The 25,630-nt window shown below is 30.6% G+C and overlaps 1 protein-coding gene and 1 long non-coding RNA gene across 2 annotated transcripts in view; one reads left to right on the top strand and one right to left on the bottom strand.

The window, feature by feature from the left end:
- Positions 1-25,630, top strand: part of LOC143202118 (glypican-6) — a 244,918-nt gene that overhangs the window by 154,094 nt on the left and 65,194 nt on the right. The window contains exon 2 of the mRNA XM_076413404.1: positions 20,683-20,829. Coding sequence (XP_076269519.1) covers positions 20,683-20,829 — 147 coding nt within the window. The remainder of the gene's footprint in view (positions 1-20,682; positions 20,830-25,630) is intronic.
- LOC143202171 (uncharacterized) lies at positions 12,250-16,055 on the bottom strand. The gene is made up of 4 exons (XR_013007092.1): positions 15,565-16,055; positions 15,108-15,198; positions 14,685-15,046; positions 12,250-14,406 (listed from the first exon to the last, which is right to left on the bottom strand). It is a non-coding gene; the product is annotated as an uncharacterized LOC143202171 (long non-coding RNA).

The raw sequence follows: 25,630 nt of genomic DNA on the forward strand, positions 1-25,630 counted from the left end.
ACCAATATTACATATCAGATTACGGGTTTTGTATAGAAAATAACTGCATTGTAGTAAAATTGAGAGATAGAAGATGGCAAAGGTGTTTTTGTTAATTCATTGTTTTATTTTAATTACCATATAATATCTATTGTTAAAGAACTTGTCGAAAATCATTAAAATACTTGAGAAAAAATCAATGTCCATTATTTCTTAAACATTTAAAGAATATATTTTATAGTTTGTATAGGTGCATGTATTGTTATATTGTTAGTGTAGTGTTATAGTGAGAAAACTGGTGCAACATTCTATTGAACAAACTATTTTCCATCATTTTCTACAACTTTTTGCTGTTTGTATTATTATTAATATTTCGAAACCGTGTGCATAAGCCATGCTGCATGACAAGTCGTTATCAGAAAGTGTTATGTCTGATAGGTATGCTGGGTGCCACAGGACTTCTTCTTATACAATATCCTTATGTGTCCTTCACAACTCCTTCGTGTGGCCGAACGTTGGCATATAAGATGCGCTTTTTTCTGGCTATTACTGGTATATATATTCCTGCAATTTGTTCCATTGAAGCCGGTAAATATGCACATCAGCATTTTTATTTTTATTTTTATTTAATATTAATTTAATAGGAATGTTCTGCTACTCAGAATTCAACTTTTCATCGCCAGCCACAATACATTATAGAGAACTTATTTTTTGTGTGTCAAGCAATCGTCCAGTAAGTCTTGCAATTCATTTTCTTGAATTTTTTGGTCTTCCAAGTTATTCTTTACTATAACCAAAATGGTCAAAATCACCATTTTCAAATCGTTGAAACCAAGACTAACAGTTGGAGTTGGAAATCACACAAGAAACGTAATGGCATTCATTGAAAAGTTGAAAATGTAAATTTCATATTCCACAATTACCGTCTGTATATATTATTTACACTAAATAACTTAATAATACTGAATGAAAAACTGTTATTTTATATAGGCATATATATATAATGTCAAGATCATTGAATTTAATAATTGGGTTAGGTTATTGTGCAATTGTTTACACCTAATGACACAAATTGATTAATTTAAAATTGATTACAATGATGGCCCCAAATAAATGTTTTCCCATCAGATAAACGTTTTTGAAATCATAATAATAAAAATATAATATTGTAGAAGGGAACAAAATTATTAAATATACAATAAAAACGGGAAATCTATTATATTATCTATATGTGGACGTCAATATAGCCATAGAAGACAACTGATCCCTGAAAGAAAACATCTTCCTGAATCGGAATTCTTGAACTATGCCACATAAAATCCGCGTATTCATACCATTCTTTGTAATATAATCCCAGGGGTTAAAAATATGTCGTCCCATTGTAAATGTGTTTTTATAAAAGGAACTATACCGCATAAAACATCGCACACAAAATCGTTGCGGTTTTCTGACGTTTTCGCCACGCCCAGTCGAAGTCTGATTACCAACAAGCCCGGTGATGAATGAACATGTACGGAGGCCTAATTCGGTCCTGTCCGTCGACGGTTCCAGGTAAAAATCGAGCCCTTCTCGAGAACCAGGTATCGTCGAGCCGGATGCTTCGCATTCCACGCCGCCGAAACGTAGTGCTCTGTTAAATATGAATTGTTACACAGGTTGAGACATGAGCCGGATCAGCTGGGGTATTGGTCGAGGTGCCAAGGCGATTGCGTCCGAATGGGCGCTATTATTTGTCAGATTCATTGTTGACGGTGTGGTTCGATTCGTCTCATATCGAACCGAGTATTTTATTGTGCTGAGTAAGGAGGTTTTGATCTTAATTTGGACGATGTTCCGTGAGATACAATACTTTATCAATTATTGTTCTAATAGCCTTTTTCTCAAGACACAATACGAGTTTGAGATTGTGTCAACGTGTCTTTTTTCAGGTGATTGATGATTTCAATTTTAAAAGCTTTTGGTAGTTGCCCACAATTAAATTAAAACTCGAGTCGGTGGATTTTGTTCATTATTAACATTCATTTGATTTAGTATAAGTAAAGCCACAACATTTTTATGTAACTAGTGTAACTAACTTTAACTGACTCTAACTAACTGGACCCTCTAGTGATCCAACTCTATTTTCATATCTCAAAATGTATCTAATCTCCATCTTCCGACTAACCTACAATAGCTTAATATCTTTACAATAGCTTAAATCTACATGGTACATGTCTAAAAGGATCCATCAGCTCTAACTTAGTCTCTAGTCTAATTATGTTTATGTGAGAATAGAGGACAGGCACGTAGTATTTTATAAATAAAGCTAGTAAGAACAGTAAAAGAATTTTGTTCTATTCAAGGGGCCGATACGATAAATAAGCGGATAAGGATTAGCCTGATATCGATCCACTCTCTCCACCTGACTAGCCGTAACTGTATCGAGTGGACCGCTACTACACCACACTCTTCTTCCTAGAAGATATTCTATACTACTATGCAGAATGTTCCTATACCCAATCAGGGTTGTGGTCGGGCTACTTCTTCGATAAGGAGCGGATGCTCACATTTATTTATTAACACTGTTGCTTTTTCTATTAAACGTCCCTCATTACACGACACTACACAATATTACATAATTAGATCATTTCGATTTTGTGTTTTGTTTTGGTGTTATCCAGGAGTTGCAATACTTCGATATTAACATGAGAATGGAGTGCCCATGTCTCCTTGTGATTCTCTTGATTTTCTGAGTTAAAAAAACTTAAAAATTTGCTTTCAAAGAATATCCCCATGACTATATTCCGTAGGTATACTAGGTTTTAATATTTGCTTGCATAATAGTAATTTATTTTGTAGTAATATTTGGGATTTTATTCTAATTAACCAATATATTTGTGTTCCATGTTCCTTATAGTGAAGTTTCGCTTCAAGAGTAATTTCGAAATACTTTTCCAGGCTTGGGTTCAATTATTTATATAGTCAGTGGCCAATTATTTATCTTGTCATCTTTCTTAGTTATTGTCTTCGACATACTCTTACATATTACGGTCTACAAGAATCGTAGTACTATCAACAAATGTAGCCATCTTGATGTTTTCCATTTTTGCCTGTTATGTAAGATTTTAATAGTTCTCTGTGTTGTTTTGACAACATTTTCTGTAGCTTATGAACGAGGCCGTTGTGTCAAACATCATCAAAGTCTTATGCTGCATCTAATAATTTAGCTGAACATTATTTTTCATAGGTTTTTTCAGTGATATGTGCTATTGCAGGTAATGCGTTTTAATTGTTAAATGTTTATTAATAAACCCAAGCTAACGTTGAGATTAAATTTTTTCTTTCTATAATCATAACTTCAATTGATCAAAATCGTTTTCCACGAAGGAGTTCTTCATGCAAGAAATGTCAGAATTTCAGAAACTAAATCTGATGAAGCTGTTCAAAATATTCATACTTTTACTCGTTAATATAAACGATATTTTTTGAGCTGAACGAATAAACATTATCTGGAGAATTATGGTTCAAGAAAACTTGAAAATTATCCCAGAAAATATCATTACTTTACATGGTTTGTCTTATATGCTCTAGGAAACTTATTCAGACGAATAAGTTTTAGTTTTGCGGATTTTGTATTTGGGATTTGGAAGAAATTCGAGCGTAAACTCAGAATATATCACGGAAGCTATAGGAGATAAATTGTAATGCTTGCCAGATATGTAAATAGCGGGTCTTAAAAGCTATAGGAAACCTATTCAATCGGGGTTAAGTTTACAGGCTTTTCTTTCCGATTTTGCACACTTGGACAAACAATCATGAACATAAATTATATCCAATGGTTAACTGGATTTGAATTCGGTATACACATCAATAAATTATGTCGCCTTAACAGCTGATCCTACTAAACCGTTTTATGTCAGTATTTTAATGCTTCTAGTAGCTCCAAGTAGATGGCTGGCTAGTCGAAATCAGTAGTGAGACCAGATAGTAAGAATCATCAAACCTTATTCGTCGCTCAGAAGATATCTTTTAACATTTTACTTTAATACTTAAAACTGCTATAACATTTTAAGTACCTGGATGTCATATACTGTAATTGTATGATAAATACCTTTATTGTATTAATATATTCGAGTTGAATATTAATTACACAGGTGATCGTTAGAAAAACTCAAAATTACCACTCGCCTTAGATGATATCGGCCCATCTTAAACAGAACCATTCAAGCTTATAATAAATTATTGTTTTGCTCTTGTTTTATTAGCTGTTTTAATGCTAATTTCTTAAATATATTATCATCTTGATTGATGGGTATCGGCCGTTCAAAGAACTAACATCATAATTAGCTCTTAACCAAAATATCTCCATCCTACAACCATGGTATCGCTATATAGACAGAAAAAAACATCCATCCTTCCATCCGAATCGAATATAAATTCACGATAGGAATCGCTTAATTACTAATAAAATTTTTGAAATTTTCGACGGTTAAAAGAAAAAATCTCGAGCAGTTCTATTAGCTTAATCTAGTCATCGGGCAAATAAATTAAGCTCACATCAAAGTGCGCCGAGATACGTCTCCGACCAGTTCGTCGTCTTCTGGGCCGTTTGTTTGTTTATTCTTCTTCTTTTAATGACGCTCGTCGTTCGTAAGTGTGCGAAGTCTTTTCGTCGATATGACGCGACATAAATCGTTATTTTATAATTGCAGTCGTTTATAAATGATTATTGTTGATTATTAACGAGATTTATTTGATGCTTAAAGACGACAGATGGCAGTAAAACGATCAGTCACGTCAAGTTTGTTCATAATGCATAACTGAGAAAATGTATTTTGAGATTGCTCTTTATCTTCATGGTGAATTCCATAAATGCTTTAGTATGCTATTCATTAATATAAATTGCTTAAAATTATATTTTCTATAGTGATAAAATCGCAAACTTGTTTTATCCAAAATCCGAGATATATAATATCGATGTAATATAGAAGGCCTATAAATTAGTGTTAAGAGGTTTTTTATTGTGAAAAGTCGATACAATGTATTTTACTAAAGGTATAGATGGCCTCTACTTTTTTCCATCTTTCAGGCAATTTACGCTTCCATCTCAATAGAACGACGTATCCACGAATCGACGCGTTTTTAACTCTTCATAACAAATCAAGCGCTGCTCAGACTCGTAACAATCAAGTGTCAAGTAATCAGAAGGAGCACGGTCTGAAGAATACGGAGGGTGGGATAACACTTGTTATTTTAATATTTCTAAGTATGTTTTCACCGGTATTAAAATATGTGGTCGGCCGATGCCATGGTGAAGAATAATATTGTGATGTCTCTTTATTTCGACCATTTTTCGCCCGGAGCTCGACTCGGGCGTATCAATTTTGGCGTTTGTCTTCAGTATCAAAATCACCACCCCTAAAACGTCAAGATAAAAATTCACATATTATAATAGATGGAGCATGATTGCCATACTATGACTTTTTTCATTTTGGAATAAAAAACTAAAATTTCCCACAAATGCGATTTACTCGGTACAAATTCAGACATTTTCAATACATTGAAAAATGTTTTGTTCATACTTCGACGAAATGCATATACTGAAAAATAAAGCATGTTTGTAAGGTTTCAACATGAAGTTAGTTGTATATATAGTAACACCATCTTTTGCAAATTCCTTAAAGGCCTGGTACTAATTTACATTCCGAAAATTATAACATTCGTCATAATTTTTACTCTGAAAAAAGTGTTCAGTGACTACAAACTATGAACTTTAAGATTATTTTGCCAGTCGACATAATCCTAGAAGTTCTAGTTTACTTTTGAACTACGATACTTATGCGAGGAATCCAGAATTATGGATGTTTTTTCACCGCATGGATCATGAATAGAAGTTATAGTTTCTTTAATATACCATTACTTAATATGAATTCCGTACAACTATCACTCACTTTTTTTACCTTAAACTCAAGAATGTTATTCACGATAACAAGACTAACATTCAACATTGAAATGTAAGCCAAGATACAAATAACCTTAATTAAAAAGAAGCCTAAAATTTACCAACATGTTCTTTCTATTAATGGTTCATATTAACTTTATTTGATGATTATTGAATCTAATTTAATGATTTTTATTCAATGGATTTAAATGATTTAAAGCTTTGTCTGCACATATCTTCAGAAATACACACATACTTTGTATATATATATCATGACAGGTAAATGAAGAATACCTATTTGCTCAAAGAAATGAGCATAACCTAACTACATGAGCTTTGAGAGAAAATCGAAAAACCTACAACCATTCGTATTATGAAACATTTAAATTAAATAAAAAAAATTTAATAAAGTCCAAGGAAATGTGTTGTTTCATAATTCAATAACTCAATGTAATACACATGTAATATATAAAAAAAATGGTTCTTAATAACCATTATTATCAATATCGTCATTACATTTTCAAAAAACGTACTAATTTTAAAATTCAAACTTCCGAAAAAATTCATCGCAGTACTGTTAAAAAAACAAAGTGGGGCTATTCCATTATTTGTTCAGCCTTTATTTTTTTAGTTTAAATTAATACTAATAAAAATAAAAAGATTACATTTACATAAATATTTAAACCTGAAAATCTTATTTAATTAATACACTAATTTACCAATTTATTTATTAGGTATATACCTATTATTATAATTACATTATATTGATTATCTTAATTATATTAAAAAGTGAAACTTACTGGGTTAGTTGAGTTTAAATTTGTATAAAATTTTAATTGATATTTATACGTAATTAATTGTTAATATAATTCACTGTTTATAAATATTTAACACATAGAATCTTATTTAATTTAATAACAATTAGTATGGTCACAAAATTGGGTATACCTATTTTATTACAATTATATTATAATAGTTGTTTTAATTACCTACATCAAAGGTTTAAAGACCGAAACTCATATCAAAACACCTCTGCTCAAATTTAAATGGAAATTTTGATTAATTTTACTTTATCTGATTTAATTAGTCTTTCTGCCTATACATAATCTTAACGTAATTTAAATCTTTATCAATGCTTATATAAATATTTAATACACCATCTATTCCTCACGAAGTTAAGAGCAATTAACAGTATATAATTAACATAATAACACTTTTTAATTTTAAACAGTACTTTAATTGATCTGGGCTGATGTGAATTAATTAGTCATTATAATTTTTATGCCTTCTTCTACACCGTTTCTATAACAGTCAATGATAATATAATCGATTCCGAGAAATATAACGCTAACAAGATCAATACAATCACGTCTTCAGCTGTCACGTCATGCTATACCACACAAATCATCATTTTCGCCCCTATACTACCAAATTAATCTTCATTCACCCTTTGAAAAGGACTTTCCGCTCAAAACGGAAACTGTCCAGTGCTGATCAGTATTAATTTTGACTGTTGAACGATAGCACTCTGTTTGTATTAAATAATCATCATATTTAATGGGCATTGATATCCTTAATATTTATAACGAAATATAAAAACGCATTTTGTTCTCGGTTAATTTTTTTATTACAATGAAAAGAAATGGCGACTTCATACGTGAAACACACCAGGTTATATCCTAATATAACTGAAAGCTTATAAATACAACTAGTAGTTTTGTACGATTATTAGTTATATACTGGATATATATCAATAGAGATTTAATATTACTATTTTAATTAATATCTATTGTGACCCTTTATATATATATATATATATATATATATATATAAAGGACTTTCCGCTCAATATATATATATATATATATATATATATATATACATATATATAATAGACAATCAAGGCGAGTATGGGGTTAATATATCAGTATATATTTCCCAAATTAAAATTAAACTAATCTACTTAAGTTAGAGATACAAATAGACTTATACACTAAAGAAATTCGTGTGGTTTGATTCGCTTCAACCTTCTGATTTCGTGCATGTTGTCCAGTACCTCTATTGCTTCTACATTGCTATGATTTAACAACCTTATTTCATGTTTCAAGGCGAAATCTTGGATAACTTCGCAAATCCATTTGTTAGATAGCGATAGGCATTGGTAATTAATCGAAGAACCTTGTTTTGGCAGCGTTGTATGACTAGTTGATTTGAATTTTTAGTGCAACCATATTTGTACCCCATAGATCCAAATTAGCTTTATGATTGACTGATAAACCAATATATGCGAAATGAGTTACATAGTATATGAAACAGTGTTATCAAAATGGAGAAATACACATGAAAAATAATTACATTTGGCACCATGGTGATGTTTAGATCTATTGATTTATTGACAGTCTGTTGCCCTTTCTCATATAAATTTCAATTTTAATTTCGCAATACAAAGGAATACATACAGAAACCTTTGCTCATATTTTAACTAAAACTGGAAATTTCACTGTATTTGTTTGTTAGTGTTTTGATAAAAAAAGCCCTAAATTCAAGAAAATAACTGACATTTTCACTGATAACAGCAGATCATTGTACTGCAGCAATATTCATAAAGGCTATTATAGCTCACTCTTCTTTCTTCACTTACTTTCTAATTGTTTTTGAAAATATTTCTATCCTTAATTATTGCCTAAATTTACAGTAGAATATCTAAACCATTATAAATAAAAATCTCTATTTTAATAAAAGCAATACACGTTAGGTAGATTAACATAGCATCTGATTATTTAGTAAATAACTAGTAAAATGCAATCACAATTATCATATGTTTATTGCGGGTTGCATACCTCTAAAATATTCGAATTATAGATCGATCATGCCCCACGTATACGTTATGACATTTTTTATAATAATGACGAATTTAGTTAAGAAAACAATTATAACCTTTGTGAATCATTTTCTGGATCTATAATACATAACTTACGCCAGCCTTGTGGTTTTATGGTTAAGTATTTAACATTTAGATAATTAAAATAATTATAAAATTCATCATAAATTGGTGTTAAAACCGCCTTGTCACCTCATTTAGATTATTCAACAATATTTTCATCGCTTTCACTAGCAGTAGAATTTAAAATATCCTCAAAAGCTATTTTAATATTATTTGTTTTGTGCGTCATTTTTAATCACTATGGATGAGGTCTGCGTCTAGATAGCCTAAGCGAATTGATGTTCAAAGATCGGCCATGAAATCAGAATAATCGGAATTTATATGATAAAGAATAAACTCAGATTGTTATTGTAGGCTTTTGTACCAATTCGATGCAAAAAATTGTGAATAACATGACAGGTTTGCAGAAGAAAAATAAAATTATTTTTACAAATATAATAATTACCGTGAATTTTTTGAACAAGTTAGTAACTAAAAAAATCTAATTTTAATATCTGCAAAACTTCTTACAAGCAGAACCATTCTTAGTTTGCCAATTATGCCGATACAGTAACGCTATATAATATTTAACGAATAGTAGATGACTACTAGTTCAAATGCTGCTACTAATCCTCCGTTTATTGATCTAACAAATCTCCTATTGTTTATTTCGAAATAACTTATTTTAACTAAAGCAAGTTGCAAGTTTGTGTTCACCTGAACGTCAACATACAAGTTGCTTTTGCTTTTACAGTATTAGATCTCAAGTCAGATTGCATATTTGGTAAACTCCCAGTTTGTTCAATTTCAGCTTCAAAAGTGTCAAAGCTTCTAAATCATATATATAGTAGATCCATAGAAATGATGGAATGAATATAAGACGTAAGAAATCTACTCCCTAGATTATTAGACGCAAGCATATGATATAGAATTATTCAATTTATTAGAAATTATTGTTTTTTTTTTCTTTTCATTTACCTATATTATATGTATATTACTTTATATCTCTTATCTCCTCTAATAGCTTCTTGTATCTTCAAATAGCATGGTATTGTATCGATATTTGGGTTTTCCAGTCGTTTGAGATATTTTTACCAATTTCTATTATATCTGGATATTCCTCTGATCCATTTTAATTTTCTACTCATATTGAATGCCAAATTGTACCCAAATTTTATATAGGTTAGCGCTTGTATCTATATTAATTATAAAACTAAATCGACTAAACTGTTTAAAACAAAAACTTTAAATCCGCTTGAAAGTTTTTTTTTATTTTAACGGAGAGACGTTCCGATTTATTCAATTGATTGTGCAAATGGTACTGCCGATCCAGTTTTATATTAATATAAACTAAATACTTCATCGGAAACGCTTCATTTAACGCTGTATGGAATTGTTTCCCAAGCTCAATGTGATATAGTTACTGAAATCTGCATTTGGTGGCTGAACTGAACTTCTAGAAATACCTCCTCTTCAGTATACTAAATTATAAAAAACATGATCTCCTTTTGACTGCTTTGCTTATGAAGATTTTAGTGTTAGAAATAAGAAATTTTAATTTATTTTAACTAGAACCGAAAGAACTTTGACTAACACAAAAAGTTACAAATGTATAAACGATACTGCCAATCGAATCTTATTTTGACATAAAGAAAGCCGTTAGTTCCCAATACTTCACTCATTACATTTCACAGTCATAACTAAAACAAGCCTATTTTTTCTATATAATCCTGGTCATCTCATTCGAACGTCCAGTTATGATACGTTCTATATACAATATATATTATTATAACCCCTTGATTATTTGACCTAGATGGAAATCCACCACTTTAACAACCTTTATTAAACCAATTAATCTTTGGGAATCTGTATAAAGTCTCTGAAGTTTATCGTCTATTGTGAACTTCCACGTTGATCAAACCAACAGTCATTTAGCAAAATCCAGACATTGCATCAATTAACCTACAAACACGCCTAAATCAAATACAGTTGTGGCTGAAAAGATGGCGTATAAAAGTCAACGAAACAAAATCGAGTCATATAACTTTTACGCTCCGTAGAACATGTCCACCAGTCTGTATTAATAATTGTCAACTCCCGCAAGCTGATGATGCTAAATATCTTAATATGCACCTAAATCGACACCTAACTTAGAAGAAGCACATACCCGCCAAACAAAAACAACTTGGATTTAAACTCGACCAAATGTATTGGCTTACCCGCCGATAATCCAAGTTATCATTAGACAACAAGGTATTATTGCATAAATCTATACTCAAACCTATTTGGACATATGGAGTTTAACTATGGGAGACCGCTAGCAAGTCTAATAAATAAATACATCATACAACTGTTCCAAAATAAAGCAGCAATAAAGCCAAAATGAAGTGATACAACGGGAAATTCCTCTAGAACTAATAACGAGTGTAATTTAACGTGTGTGTGTGTGTGAAGTACTTCGAAAGAGTGTCAATGTCTCCCATTGTACTCGCCAGTCAACTAAATATGTGAAGTGAAACACTGGAGTACGTAAACTAAAACGTCTAATACCATCCGATCTGATTATTGGACATATTTAGACTTTAGAATAAGATTAGTTAATTGAAATAGTATTTTATACAGGAGATCACTTAATGAAGTGATTTTCTACATGCCATGTGTATATAATGTAAACATAACAAATACTTATTGCCTTCAGGGTAGATTGTGGAAATATTAAGAGTAATAAATTTTTTTAGCAAAATTGGATATAAAATAGTCGTTTATTTATATAGAAATAAAGTTTTAAAAAGACAAACAACTACGGATTCCTTCTTGATTATGTCACTTTATTAAATGAGAATATTATCAGGTACAAATTGCAAAAACCTTTTTAATATTCATAGTTGATATAGCGCCAGCCAAGAAATTTACATATATGGTTATCAATCTTGAAGATTAAAAATTTTACTCTTTGAACTAGGCCGATTTTTTATATGAAAAACCCAATAGGTAATTGTAATGTAAATTGTGTACGTAAATATACTTCTGTGTATAAAATAACAAATTCATAGATTTATTATATTATAAAACATGTTAGTTTATGACTCAGGCTGAGACTTAGACTCACTCTCGCTCGTGCATAAGAAGTAATAGCATTAGTGGTAATAGTGTTCATGAGATCATAACTCTTCCCAATGGCTTGCTAGTTCAGATCTGACTCTCTTAGATGATGCTTTAAATGTAACCCACGATTTGTAGCCTTTTGTATCTAGTGGGAAGACTATTTTCTCAACTAATAAGTTAGTTTCAATAAGTGAGCATTTACTGTGGAAAATTATCGCTACTCTTAAGATGAAGGCTATACAAATTGTATCATATATCAATTAAAATTACCTCATTTTAATCGAATTATTAAATCAAGTCCTTATTATATACCTTATTTATATTTTACCATTATTTTTTTTTAAATTTAAACATAGATAGATTTTTCGTTACATACAGTTAAAATTCCGGGTATTGGGACTTCGGTAGCTAAAAAGTTAGAACATCCAAGGTGACATTTCTCTGTTTATAACGTCTCTGGAGACCCCGAGTCAGGTACCAAAAAAAAAGCACGTGGCCCAGGAAGGCACTTTTAAGGGCTGCTTTACGACCAGTTTTCAGGTCAAAACGTTTACAAAGTAAATCGATAATTGTTATTCAATGAGTTTACAAGTTCTTCTGGCGCCTTGCACTCCATTGTCCCAAACAATAACGTCTCGATTAGATTGTTATCGTACTTAGCTTGAAAAGTTCACTTTTGACTTTGATATTTGCCATAAATATCGCACAGATACAGAGATATAATGTTACAATTAGAAAATATTCCTTTTTTACCTTAATTTATAATGTGTGCGTTAACGATTTAATTATGTAATAATTTATTACATATAACTTTTCATTTTTAACCAACTTAAAAAAAGGAGGAGGTTCTATGAGTGATAGTGATTTACACCATTAAGAACTTTTGCAGACACAGGAGACAAACGTTCATACGGGGCAAAGTCAGCGCCCCGTATGAACGCTCCGAATGAAATAATCATTGTAATAACTACATAAAAATACACAAAAAATGTATTTAACCTCTACTACACGTATAATATATTCTACTATATAGACACAATTTAGCCAATACCAACCTAAACCTATTAACAACTACCAACTGATCAGTTTGAAGTCGGTGCCGAACGCAAACGATACAAACATAATAATAAAATTTTGTAACATACACAAAATTCATTTACGAACTAAACAAATTTAATTTGTATCTATTTACTTTTCCTATTTTATTATTTGTATTATACCAAAAATTTAAATAACATTGATGATCCGTATTTTGTTAGAGAACTATATCGAATGTTAAAAATATAAATAATAATATAAAAACTATGGTTCAACTTGCGTTTCAATACTTGACTTAGATAACTTGACGCTTGACCCAGTTTACTTCTAAACAAAAAACAACAATTCCATTGTAAGACCACATTCCATAATAAATACTAAATTAACAGTGGTGCATAAAGATAAAAATTAACTAATTCTGTTCTTTGATTAGTATTATTAACTGCATAAAAATTATTTAATAATTTTGACTGGCAAACAAATAACAGTCATATATAAGTATATGTTATATAAGTATGTGTGAACACCCTTTATAATAATAATAATATATTAATTTGTTTATGTATTATTGTTCAGTTCAGGTATAATTGTTAATAAATTGTTAAATATAGCTGACCACATAATTACACACGGTCTGTCTCTCAAGTCCGTATCCTAAATAACAAAAAAAAAAATAAAAAACCTCAACAACATAATCCATCCATTAAAAATGACAACAATACCTGGGCTAGGAATGATTTAAATTTAATGATTTTTAATTGATGATGAATTTAAAGACAGTATTTAATCCGTACCCGTCTGAAATATCCTCATTAGAAGAAAATAACATAGTTGACTTTCTTAACACTCCATTTCAAATTGATCTGCCACATGAGAAACTTACTGCTAAAGCAGTAAAACAAACAATACATAAACACTTACTGAAGTGATCTACTACATGTCAGGATAGTTATATTATATAATTGAAATCATGTAATAATACTTATTGCCCACGGGCAGATTGTTAAGGTTCTAGGAGATTAATTTAAAAAAGTCTGTATCCTTCAGTGTTATCGAAGAGCTGCAACATTTCGGGGTTAACAAGGGACAGGTGATCTCGCTTGTCCATATCGCGTTAAGAATCTTTTGAATATCTAAATGACAGTTGGAATCCGAAAGTCTTAGTACAAGTAATTATTCCAAAAGTACCTTGGTGCATCTCCTATACTTCTTGGGACTTCTTATTCTGAAATACTTGTATTATAGAAATATTATTTTGGGTAGAATATTCCCATAATTCAATTCCGTAGGTCCATAAATTTGCCTATATAAATCTATACTTATTTATAGTTGTTGATATATCTTCAGTTTCATTATATGTAAACTCAGAAGTCTCATTAAATTCATTAATTTGATTTTTCAGTGATTTAGGTGGACCTATGTTAAATGGCGTTTATTATTACTTTAATTTAACTAAAAATATAATACTTTTGTTATTGTGTTTTTTTGGCGTGCTTTTTCGTGTCTTGAACAGCATCGCAGTGTCATGAGCTAATGTAGGACAATATGTAAACATTAATAATTTCCGTATTATATCACATTTATGTATACAGTAGATAAATAGTAGGTCCTAATATAAATTGCTTAAAAATGGTTTTTCTTAACATTTATTTTTTATGCTTGCAAAAAAATCCAGGTATCAATTCATATTTTCAATACAAAATTACCGATGACAATTACTAAACGTTGGAATAGGTTTAATTTTGGTTCATCTGTACCCAACTTTGTGTCTACTTACACATACCTTTCAAAATGTATATATAGTGATATAGCTTGTTTTATATTGAGAATTTAGAATTACTTTCAATACATTTTCTTGAATATGAAATAATTACTCATGTTCATTTTTCTTCTTACATCACACTATTGACATATAGAAAATATTTTGAGAACTTTTATTTTTCTATTATTTGAATTAGTAATTGAAATGATGGTCCTTGAAATACCAGGAACATATCAAAAAAACTTAGTCGCACAAAAAATTATCAGTGAGAATGCCTATTATGATGTTGAATGAGTTAGAAAAAAATAATTTGTGTTCTCTGATCTACATTCCATTGCCACTTGCCACTTATATCTCGAGAAGCCTCACCCTCTCGAAACGTCTGAAAACACATTCACAAAGAATTACTACCCCTCCAAATCAAAATGTATTAGCAAAAAAATAATATCTGTATGACTACTTCGATAAATACTACATTATACTACATAAAACCTAAACGATATTAAAAAGTGATTTTTGCTAAAAATTATTGGAATTATCAAAAATTAGTCTATTAGCAAAAAAAATATCTGCATGACTACTTCGATAAATACTACATTATACTACATAAAACCAAAACGATATTAAAAAGTGATTTTTGCTAAAAATTATTGGAATTATCAAAAATTAGTCTATTAGCAAAAAAAAAATATCTGCATGACTACTTCGATAAATACTACATTATACTACATAAAACCAAAACGATATTAAAAAGTGATTTTTGCTAAAAATTATTGGAATTATCAAAAATTAGTCTATTAGCAAAAAAAGTATCTGCATAACTACTTCGACAAATACTACATTATACTACATAAAACCAAAAACGGTATTATAAAGTGATTTTTGCTAAAACTTATTGGAATTATCAAAAATTACAGTCTGCAAAATAAGAAAGAAATGTGGTTTAATTATATTCCGCACCATCAAAAAAATTGTCAAAAAACAAGTTTGTGATACAGAGTTTTATTTGAAATAAGGACTTAAATTATTTAAATTAAGTTGTTATAGAAATTGGAAAAAGGAACTCATAGAAGACACCATTATTTTCACACATTGTCACCAGGGGAATCTTGAATACACAATAATAATCAGCATATTAGGGTGAAACAGCTAGGAAAACACAAAATCGAAAACCGCAGTAATTAAAATAAAATATATAATAATCATAGACTAAGAAGAAATATTAAACCATTACAGAGATATTTTATACATATTAGACTGATTAATACGATAATTATACGGTTAAATTACTGTCGAATTACTCACCATTCGCAAAACAGAAAAAAAAACATTCCTTTCGAATTAATGTATGTCCAAAAAACCATACGATGATGTCATGTGTTCAATTATACGGCTTCTGGTAGCATATCAATGTATATGCGCCTGGGAGTTTTGTTTACTATTCTTTTAAATTAAAATATGTTTTTATGAACGTAACATCGAGCTTGTTTTCGTATCCAGATTGCTATAAATTACTCGTTCGGTAAAATTCCACAGGGATATCGGGCGTATAAAAATATGTTCTGAAAAAAAGCTTGTTTAGATCTTGGCACAAATTTTAGGAACTATTTGTTATTATTGAGTAAAATTTCGATGACATTTGAATCTAATATTATCTGTGTAATACTATAAATCGAAGATAGATTGAGAACAATGTTCATCGGAAATACAGAGGACTAAATACAGAAAATAATGACATTACTACAATGAATAACAACAAAATGTCATTACCTGTTTACAACTTCATGTTAGACAAAAAAGTAGAGAACGTGGTTAGTTAAAAGATCAATTAGCCATCTTGACCTAATATTAAAGAGTTTTTAGTTTTGTTTAGTCACAAAGCATATTTGAACTTACGAGATACAATATGAGGTTGCAGTAAAACATTAAACCGATTAGTAATCCAGCGCTATCAAAACAAAGTTGCTCGATTAATTACCAATGCTTATAGCTACGGAACCAACGGAACCTGCGAACGGATATTAAATGGATCTGCCAAGTTATCCAAGATTTCACCTTAAAACATAAGGTTACTAAATCACTAAAACACGCTGGAAATTAGAAGATTGAAGGGAATCAAACCACATGAAATTGTATAGTGTATAACTGCTACTCTTGACTTTAGTTTGAGTAGTTTAGTAAAGTTCAACAATGGTAATAAATTAATGTGTAAATTAATATTATACCAAGCATATCTAATGTAAGATGCAAAAATTCCTGTTTATAAACATTTATTATTTTCAATAAATATTCTTTTATAAAATATTTTTAACAAAAAGACACTCACTGAAAAGTAAAAAATAATCAAAGTTAGATTTTTAACATAAAAAAAACCTTTTAAAATAAAATATGTACATAACAGTCATTGTAATAACTAACTAAAAATAAATAAATAACTTATTTAACCTATCTACTACACGTATTCTATATTCTACACACCATTTTGCTTAATACCTACCTAAAGATATTTATCTGTACGTACGTGCCTTTGAAATTTGAGGTTTTCCCTCGTTTTGCACCTTCCCCCATCAGATCCTAACTAGGTTCCAATAGGACCACCTCGAAAGTGCACTCTTTCGAATAAAAAGGAATTTTGAAAATCGGCCCATAATTGACGGAGAAATCGGCGAACATACAATAAAAAATATATACAGCCGAACATAGAACCTCCTCCTTTTTCGAAGTCGGTTAAAAAGAAGTGCCTTACTCAAATTTTATTTTTCTTTATATTCATTTTCAATAGTTAGTTGGTTATATCTAGACATTTTATTTTTCTATTCATATTTCTTGCTGGTATCAACAATTATTTTTCCTCTGTACAAGTATCCTTATGTTATAATTCTAACAAAATACGATATTTGTTGGGCTTTTAAAACGAATTTATATCGATATTATCTGGCACAAGCCGGAGATAAAAACGGGAATAACAGAGAACTTTATTTTTCGACACGGATGCTAATGATCCATAACTTTTCACGACTCGTTGCGAATAAGAGTGACAAAAACGACTGAGGCGGGTGGCTTTCAGTTCAATGAAACGTCGACAAAAATGACAAGCGTTCGGATCTAATTAAAAGTTGTCAGGTTAGCGACTGGGCGATTCGATTAAATATTCGTCAGCTAGGAACTGAGCGGCTGATACGCCACCAGCGGAATAGTTTTTGATTGATTTTAATTCCCTCGACGGCCAATTTTCGGAAACTGTTCATGTTTTTCAACGGAGTTTTCAATTACGTGAATAGGTGTATTCGCATTGAGGTACTTTCGTTTCAATATATTTATAAAATTCAATATATTAATAACTAACTGACCGGCCAGCCGTTGTTTTGTCTAAGCTATGAATCAACAGTCAACATCTGACTGTGGGGCTCATCAATCACTTCAGTAAGTTTTCAACCAAAATTCGACTTTGTTAAGATGAAGTTGGAGGTTTCTTATGGCTGATATTGGACAGTCGTGTGATGATAAAACTGCTGTATCTTCAGCGTATGTTATAACAGTAGTGTTTCTTGAGGTCGGTAGGTCAGTTGTATACATAAGATATAACAATGGACCGAGAATACTGCCCTACGGAACACCCGAACATATTGGGTGTAGGTCAATGTATTCGTCACCCTGTTTGACAATAAAATGTCTGCTGTCAGGTACTATTTCAGCAAAAGCTTTTTCAATTTAACATGCCACACCTTGTGGAATGCCTGAGAAATATCGAGAAATGCAGGGGAACAAAATTTTTTGTATCGTTCAAATTTCTGTTAATTTGGTTGATTAATCTATGTATTTGTAATTTGAACAGAAATAAATAATTTAAAATATAGTGTTTATTGTAATATTTTTTGATGCACAACACTGTTGCTATGCGGGCTGTTCTTGATGCTTACAATACTATGCTTGATGCCGTTTACAAAGGATTAATGTAATTATGAATTACAACACCCAATACAGTAGTTGAGACGCGAAACCCAACAGAATTCCGAGACAATGGGGGAAAGATTTCCAAGATACGTTCCCCTTTTAAATCATCAACAAAATATGTCTAAGATACGCTCATGAAGGTAGTGAACGATGGAGCCAGCGGAACTTCTTTCTGGAATACTGGTTTTTGAATTTCTGGAATATATATATATATATATATATATATATATATATATATATATATATATATATATATAATGATTTACACCATTAAGAACTTCTGCAAACACAGGAACAAACGCTAGTCATACGGGGCAAAGTCAGCGCTATACTACGGTGGATGCATACAGACTTCGCAGCCAATCACTAAAAATATGTGTGATCTGATGTTGCCAGAATAAAAGACAGTGTCTTTCGTGTTTATTTTGTTAATTACTTATTTCAATCAAGTTAGTTTCTTGGCAATAGTCATGTGGAGCCCAACATTTTGGTGCCGGATTCTTTAAAGTATTCAGTATTATTCAAATGAATCAAAATTATTTTATGATCAGTGTTTAGTTCCACAGCTATGTAGCGAAGTTAAATATGCCGAATTAATTTTTTTTGAAATTTTGAAATTGTTAATGCTTCTGTGAAATACCGAAAAAGATATCGATGAAAAAAACTATTTTATCATTTGTCGCTAGAATAATAAGAATAATAATTTATTCTTTATAATTATTTACATATTACTACTGAACACAATATTACACCGAATTTTTAGTTCTATAATTTGTTTGAAAAAACAAAATGAAAATACAATTAAAGCAAATTATTTAATTTCTGAAAATGCTATTATTAAAATTATCTGTTTAAAAGTTTACGGATCACTTCGGAAACAGCTATTAGAAAACAAAGAACACTGATTACTTTCTGCCAACTGACATTTTAGTTTAATTGCTATATACTCGAATATACCCTCTCAGATTCATTGGATAACATATTATGAGAAAAGTAGAAATTCACTCCTTGTTCGTCCATCCATCATTTTCTTTTAAGAGTGCGAGTCTATTGCAGACAGTAAAGAGTTGAAAACACGTTGAAACAATCGGCAATTTGGCAATCGGCAACGTAATTAGCATGCCGAATATTACTTGGAATGTAAATTGAAACGAAATCGCTAATTCATAAGACCATTTTACAATTTTGGCCCAAGTTAGAAGAAGAGCCAAATTGGACAATTTCGATTGCCCGTATCTCGGAAACTATAAGAGATAATGCAATTTGACAATCGGCAATGTAATTAGGACGCAAAAAGGACGCTTTCATGCTCTTAAACACTCTTGTAATCACTCTTGAAAAGTCATGTCGGCTTTTGCAGCACCTCATAAACACATCATCATTTCATATCGTCTGATGTAATAACACTCCTTAGCCTATCTCAGGAATTTCTCGCGAGTAAGCATTATGGCCACACAGTGCACTTCGCGAATATAAGATTATATCGCTGCTTGCTGCCACTCTAGATCTCATCAGATCGAAATCCTACGAGATCGGTATTGTAATCATTAATATCAATAATGCTGAACGCTCCTGCATAGTCAATCAGAGTCGTTTTTGTAAAGTGAATTTGTCCTTGATCAACCAAAAATGCTGAGGATTACAACAAGATAATTTTAGAGCGTAATAACGCTCAGCTGTGTATTGCAGAAACTGTGTAAACCTATCTGGAAACCAAACGAAAAATTCCACGGATATATCTACCAAACATCACTCTTTTCAATCGAGACCACATGGTCTGGTTTAGAAACATTTGTATTTTTTTTTTGAGGATAGCCGAGCCTCATCTTTTCAAAATTATAACCTTATATTTAAAAAGATATAACCTGAATATAACCCTATATTTCAGAATTTACAATCATTATAATTATTATTATTATTTATTATCTACATATTATTTTATATTAGTAATATTATACTTAGTTTTAATGGCGGTTGTATGTAACTAAAAATTTGTTTCAGGTTCGATTTGTGGCGAGGGCAGTTGTTGTAGCACACAATTGGAAGAAGATCTAGAGAAATTTAGCAAACTGTATATGGATAAATATGTTAGGGACGCCGTGATCAAAGTTGCCTCCATTATAGAGACACGAGCGAAGAAATTCGACGGTAAGCATTTTCCTTTAGATCTTAAAAACCGAATGATTATTGTTATTTATATCAGTACATTCTCATCTGAATACATGATATGAATATATAAAAAGATATCCAACAACAAATTACAAGAAATATGAAATTATTCCATTAGAATAAAGAACAAGAAAACAAGGCGAACAATCCTTAATACAAGCAATATTTTGAAATCAACACATGTCCTTCTCGTCTGTATTATACGGTTGGCATAATAAATTGAAACGCTAAACCGTAGTGGGTCGTAGAACAATAGAAAACTTGTGTGAATTCAAATTACATGTATGTATACATAAGAACTTACCACAAATATGTATATTTTTATAAGTAGTTAATATATTAACACGTACTTCCTGAATGAAATAATTAAAGATATAAATAGAGGTTCTTTTTGATGACACCTCTACGTGTTTTAATATTCTTAAATGATAAGTTGCTTTAAACAAGTTATTATAGCATCCAATTACTTATGATTGATTACATTGACTATTTCGTTGATTCATGATTGATTGTTAGTTCATTGATTCTGTCTTCTATTTATAATTTAAGTCGACAACTGCTATAGAGCTGAGAAAAGGTAACAGTAAATAAAAATCCATAATAATTTAGCTGTTTATTAAATTATTTATTAACTAAAAATAATATATATAGTCCATAGATTACAATAGAAACTACACTTTCCACTCCACATTCATCTGTACACTCCTCAGTTTTTCATTTCAAAATGCCTCTCACTTTTCTCTGTATTATTTCTAGAGCAATTTTGCACCTTGCTCTTAATACGACTCGATTATCTCAACTCAGTAATCACAATATTTGTTTTTCCTTAAGAATACCTTTCCTTTTCTTTAAGAATATCTCTTTGTGGCGACGACAGAACCAGTGGTCACTGGAGACCAGATTTGGAGAGTGCGTTGGGTGGGAAGCAAATCTAAGCGTAGTGGATTTATTTTGGTCACTCTTTTCACCGATTTATAACAATCGTATTGGTAAAACAGCATTTATATGCGAATGTTGTTTTTTCTTAGTTCTTATACTAAATTAATCAAAGTGATAAACACAATAACATGTAAATGTGGAGGTTAGGACAACATTTACAGAATGCCTTCATCATTGCTTCACGTTTTTTTTAATTATCAGTTCATATATAACGTGCTACATTTTAACGATATTTAGGTATCAACTATACCCTGTAAATAATTTGGTTTGGAATTTAGTAAAAACTGTGGTATTCCCAAAACTTTTAAAAAAATTTGTGATATTCTTACTGCTTTCCAAAATAATGTATGTATATGTATTTGTATAGATAATAATTGATTGGGGTACATGAAGCTACTGATTAGCTTTATCAGTATTTTCCCAAAAAAAAAGATCAAGCACTTTATGATCTGTTAGCAGCGGCGCCATCTATGTATGAGATCGGATATTAATTATATCTTTTTTGGCATAAAATTGATTTTATCCATCTTCTGACGAAAATCACCGCACAGAACAAAAGAAAATTTATTAAGAAAATTAAAGAAACCAACTAACGAGCTAAAAAAGTTGTTCCTAAACGAACAAAACCATGAAATTCAAGGTTTAATTTCCAAGTATTTTTCATCTGAATTATCTAGAGATGAATACAATAAAATTATCAACTTACTACTTAAATTTCCGATTTCAAAAGCATACACCCCGCGAGAAAACTAGGGAAATTAAACAATAATAATGACAGATATTAATTATCAAAAAGCTCTCGCAATAACTGCAAAATCTGCAGAAAAGAGTGTACAACTAATAACTTTCATATTTAACCCAGTGTTACTAATGAATTATTTGAAAATTAGCTAAAATAATCATTATTCCCATATTGATCATGAATACCAAAATATCACCAAAACGAATGGAAACAAAATCTGACCATATAAATTTTGCTCTGCCTTGAAGAGCCTTTATCAGTGATTATCAATAGATCAACTACCTCATACAAAGGATGCTAGATATCTTGATATGCATCTAGGTCGATGCCTTAGTTGAAAGAAACACATACTTGAGAAAAGAAAAAAAAGATCTGGACTTACCCTATATCAATTTTATAGGTCCATCGGCCGCAAATCCATCTTATCATTGGATAACAAAGTATTGTTGTACTAAATACTGCTATGGGATTCTGCTAGCAGGTCTAATGTGACCATCAACAGTTTCTAAATTAAATATTGCATGCATTATTGATGCTCCTTATTATGCCTCTAATGAAGTGATAGTGCGATATCTCTTTAAAACTCGAACTAAGGACTGCAATTCAAAATATTTGTGTTAAGTACTTCCAAAGAGTGTTAGATCACCCCAATGTTCTTGTTAGTCAGCTAAATATACGAAACTAACGTATTCAACGTCATATAATTTGATTAATAAACACCTATAGACTTTACAGTAACATTTAGAATAGATATTTTACAAAGGAGATCAGTTACTGAAGTAATCTACCTACCAAATATATATTAGTTATTATAAGAAATACTTATTATCTATTGGACAACCAATAAAGGTAATAAATTAAAAAAACTAGATACCATCAAGAAATTTACATTTTTAACAAATAATTCCTCGGTTAAATTTGCTGTAAAGTGTGTTGAAAGAAAACTGTCATATACCATGTATGACACTGACACATATTATCAAAACGTGATAGGAAGAAGCATACGTATATATAAGCCCGATTGTCATACTATTTAAATATATTCGTTAAAAATGTCTTCCTTAAACCTCAAAGATTATCAGAAGCAGTTAATTAATAGCAATATAAGCAATAAGATTACGAAATACGTTTCAACTCATCAATCTGTTTGTCATAACTAACCACAAACATTTAAAACAAAACAAGCTATTATGTTTAACACAACAAATAATGTCTGATAGGATATCAGTTGTTTCCTGTAATATTAATTTGTTATTTTAAATTCAATTCAATTAATGTCAATGATACTTTAAGTAGAATATATATTAATTAGAAGATATATTATTTTGAAGAGAAGTCACTAAAATCACTGACCTACATGTTATAATACTTGTAATCCCCGCCTTTTATTTGATATACTATGTTTAGATCCGACTTGAAATATTTTTCTTAGTTAATATCGTACTATAAAAGTTATTTAATTTACTTTCATAATAACGATTAAAACAATTATTCAAAACATTGATCACTGTTGGCCTCTTAAGGCTATTTACTGGGTAAACAAGAGATATTTTATTCGATCCATTGAAACGTTCACTTTATCATAATATTTGCTTGTATTACACATCCGTTAAACTACTGGAGTTTGTTATCGATCTTCTGCCTCTTCAACTACTTGGTACATTTAGTACACAGCAAATAATTGTCCATATTAATGTAGATAAGTTAAACACAGTCTGTTTACTGTTAAATACAGGGAGACGCTGAAAAGTCGACTTTTAAACTATTTAAAAGATTTCTTGATTTGATTGAAAAATTATTCCGAATTTCAATACGAATTAAATTGAATTAGTTTGATAGAAGATAACTTGTTTTCTTGACTAAGTTAAGTCTGGTTAAATAGTTTTCAATTTTTGATATATTTACTATTATACATTTGCGAATTGCAGTATTTGCGAACTATTAATTAACCCTATTGTGATGATGGAAGATGACTCAAAAAACTATTCCAACTTCATGAACACAAATAATGTAATAAAAAATAACATAAATCAGTGTAGAAGCAATATAAAAAAAATCACTTAAATCAGGGAACTATTCCGTACTGAAATATTTAGAAATTAGAAGGTTTCTAGGTATATTTCTGATCTTGAGAGCACTAAGTGACTCCAGCTGGTACTTTCATTAGAAACTTGACATTGTAAAATAACAGGTCAATTAAAATCACCAGCCTGACACTTAGATGGGGCTACTAGAATTAAATCCATATGTTTTTTAGTTAGCCCTAACCCTCAAAACATGCGTGTATAAATTTGCCAGCTGTCGGATTATTAGTTTGTGAATTATCGCATTTTGAGTGAAGCAACTTTTGTTATTGTGAAAAAAAAAAGGATAAAAAGGAATTTCGTGTGTTGATAAAATATTGCTTTTTGAAGGGAAAAAATACAGTTGAAGCAAAAACTTGGGTTGATGCCGAGTTTCCGGACACTGCCTCAGGAAAATCAACCATCAAGGATTGGTATGCTAAGTTTAGACGTGGTGAAATGAGCACCGAAGACGGTGAACGCAGTGGACGCCCCAAAGGAGGTTGTTAAATGACGAAAACATTTAAAAAATCCACAAAATGATATTTTGAATGACCGTAAATTCAAACTGAATGAAGTAGCAGGCACTCGAGAGAAAGCTCTGTGCAATGTGAGTACAGCGCGAGCAGTGGACGCCCAAAAGAGGTTGGTACCGACGAAAACATTAAAAAAATCCACAAAATGATTTTGAATTACCGTATATTGAAATTGAATGAAATAACAGACACTCTAAAGATATCAACTGAACGTGTACATCATATCATTCACGAATATTTGGGTATGAGAATTTATTGAAAATATTCAATATTTAATAAGAAAGCTTATAAGCTTTATATTTGCAGAGTCTCTAAAGTCTTAGAAAGAGACATTATTTAATGAAACTGAACAAACCTGCAGATGAAAGCATTTTGTTTTAAACGAATTTTCTAGCAGTTAGAAGTGGACCACTGAATTCTACCGAAGCCCATCAAGCACTTTTTGAAACTTAAGGTAACGCTATTCCGTCATATCAGTTTTCGGTTTTAGTTTTATCGAT

Source organism: Rhynchophorus ferrugineus, unplaced genomic scaffold (assembly GCF_030347505.1).
Source record: "Rhynchophorus ferrugineus isolate W39M unplaced genomic scaffold, kcgeb_rfMv2 rfM9, whole genome shotgun sequence".
NCBI classification, from domain to species: domain Eukaryota; kingdom Metazoa; phylum Arthropoda; class Insecta; order Coleoptera; family Curculionidae; genus Rhynchophorus; species Rhynchophorus ferrugineus.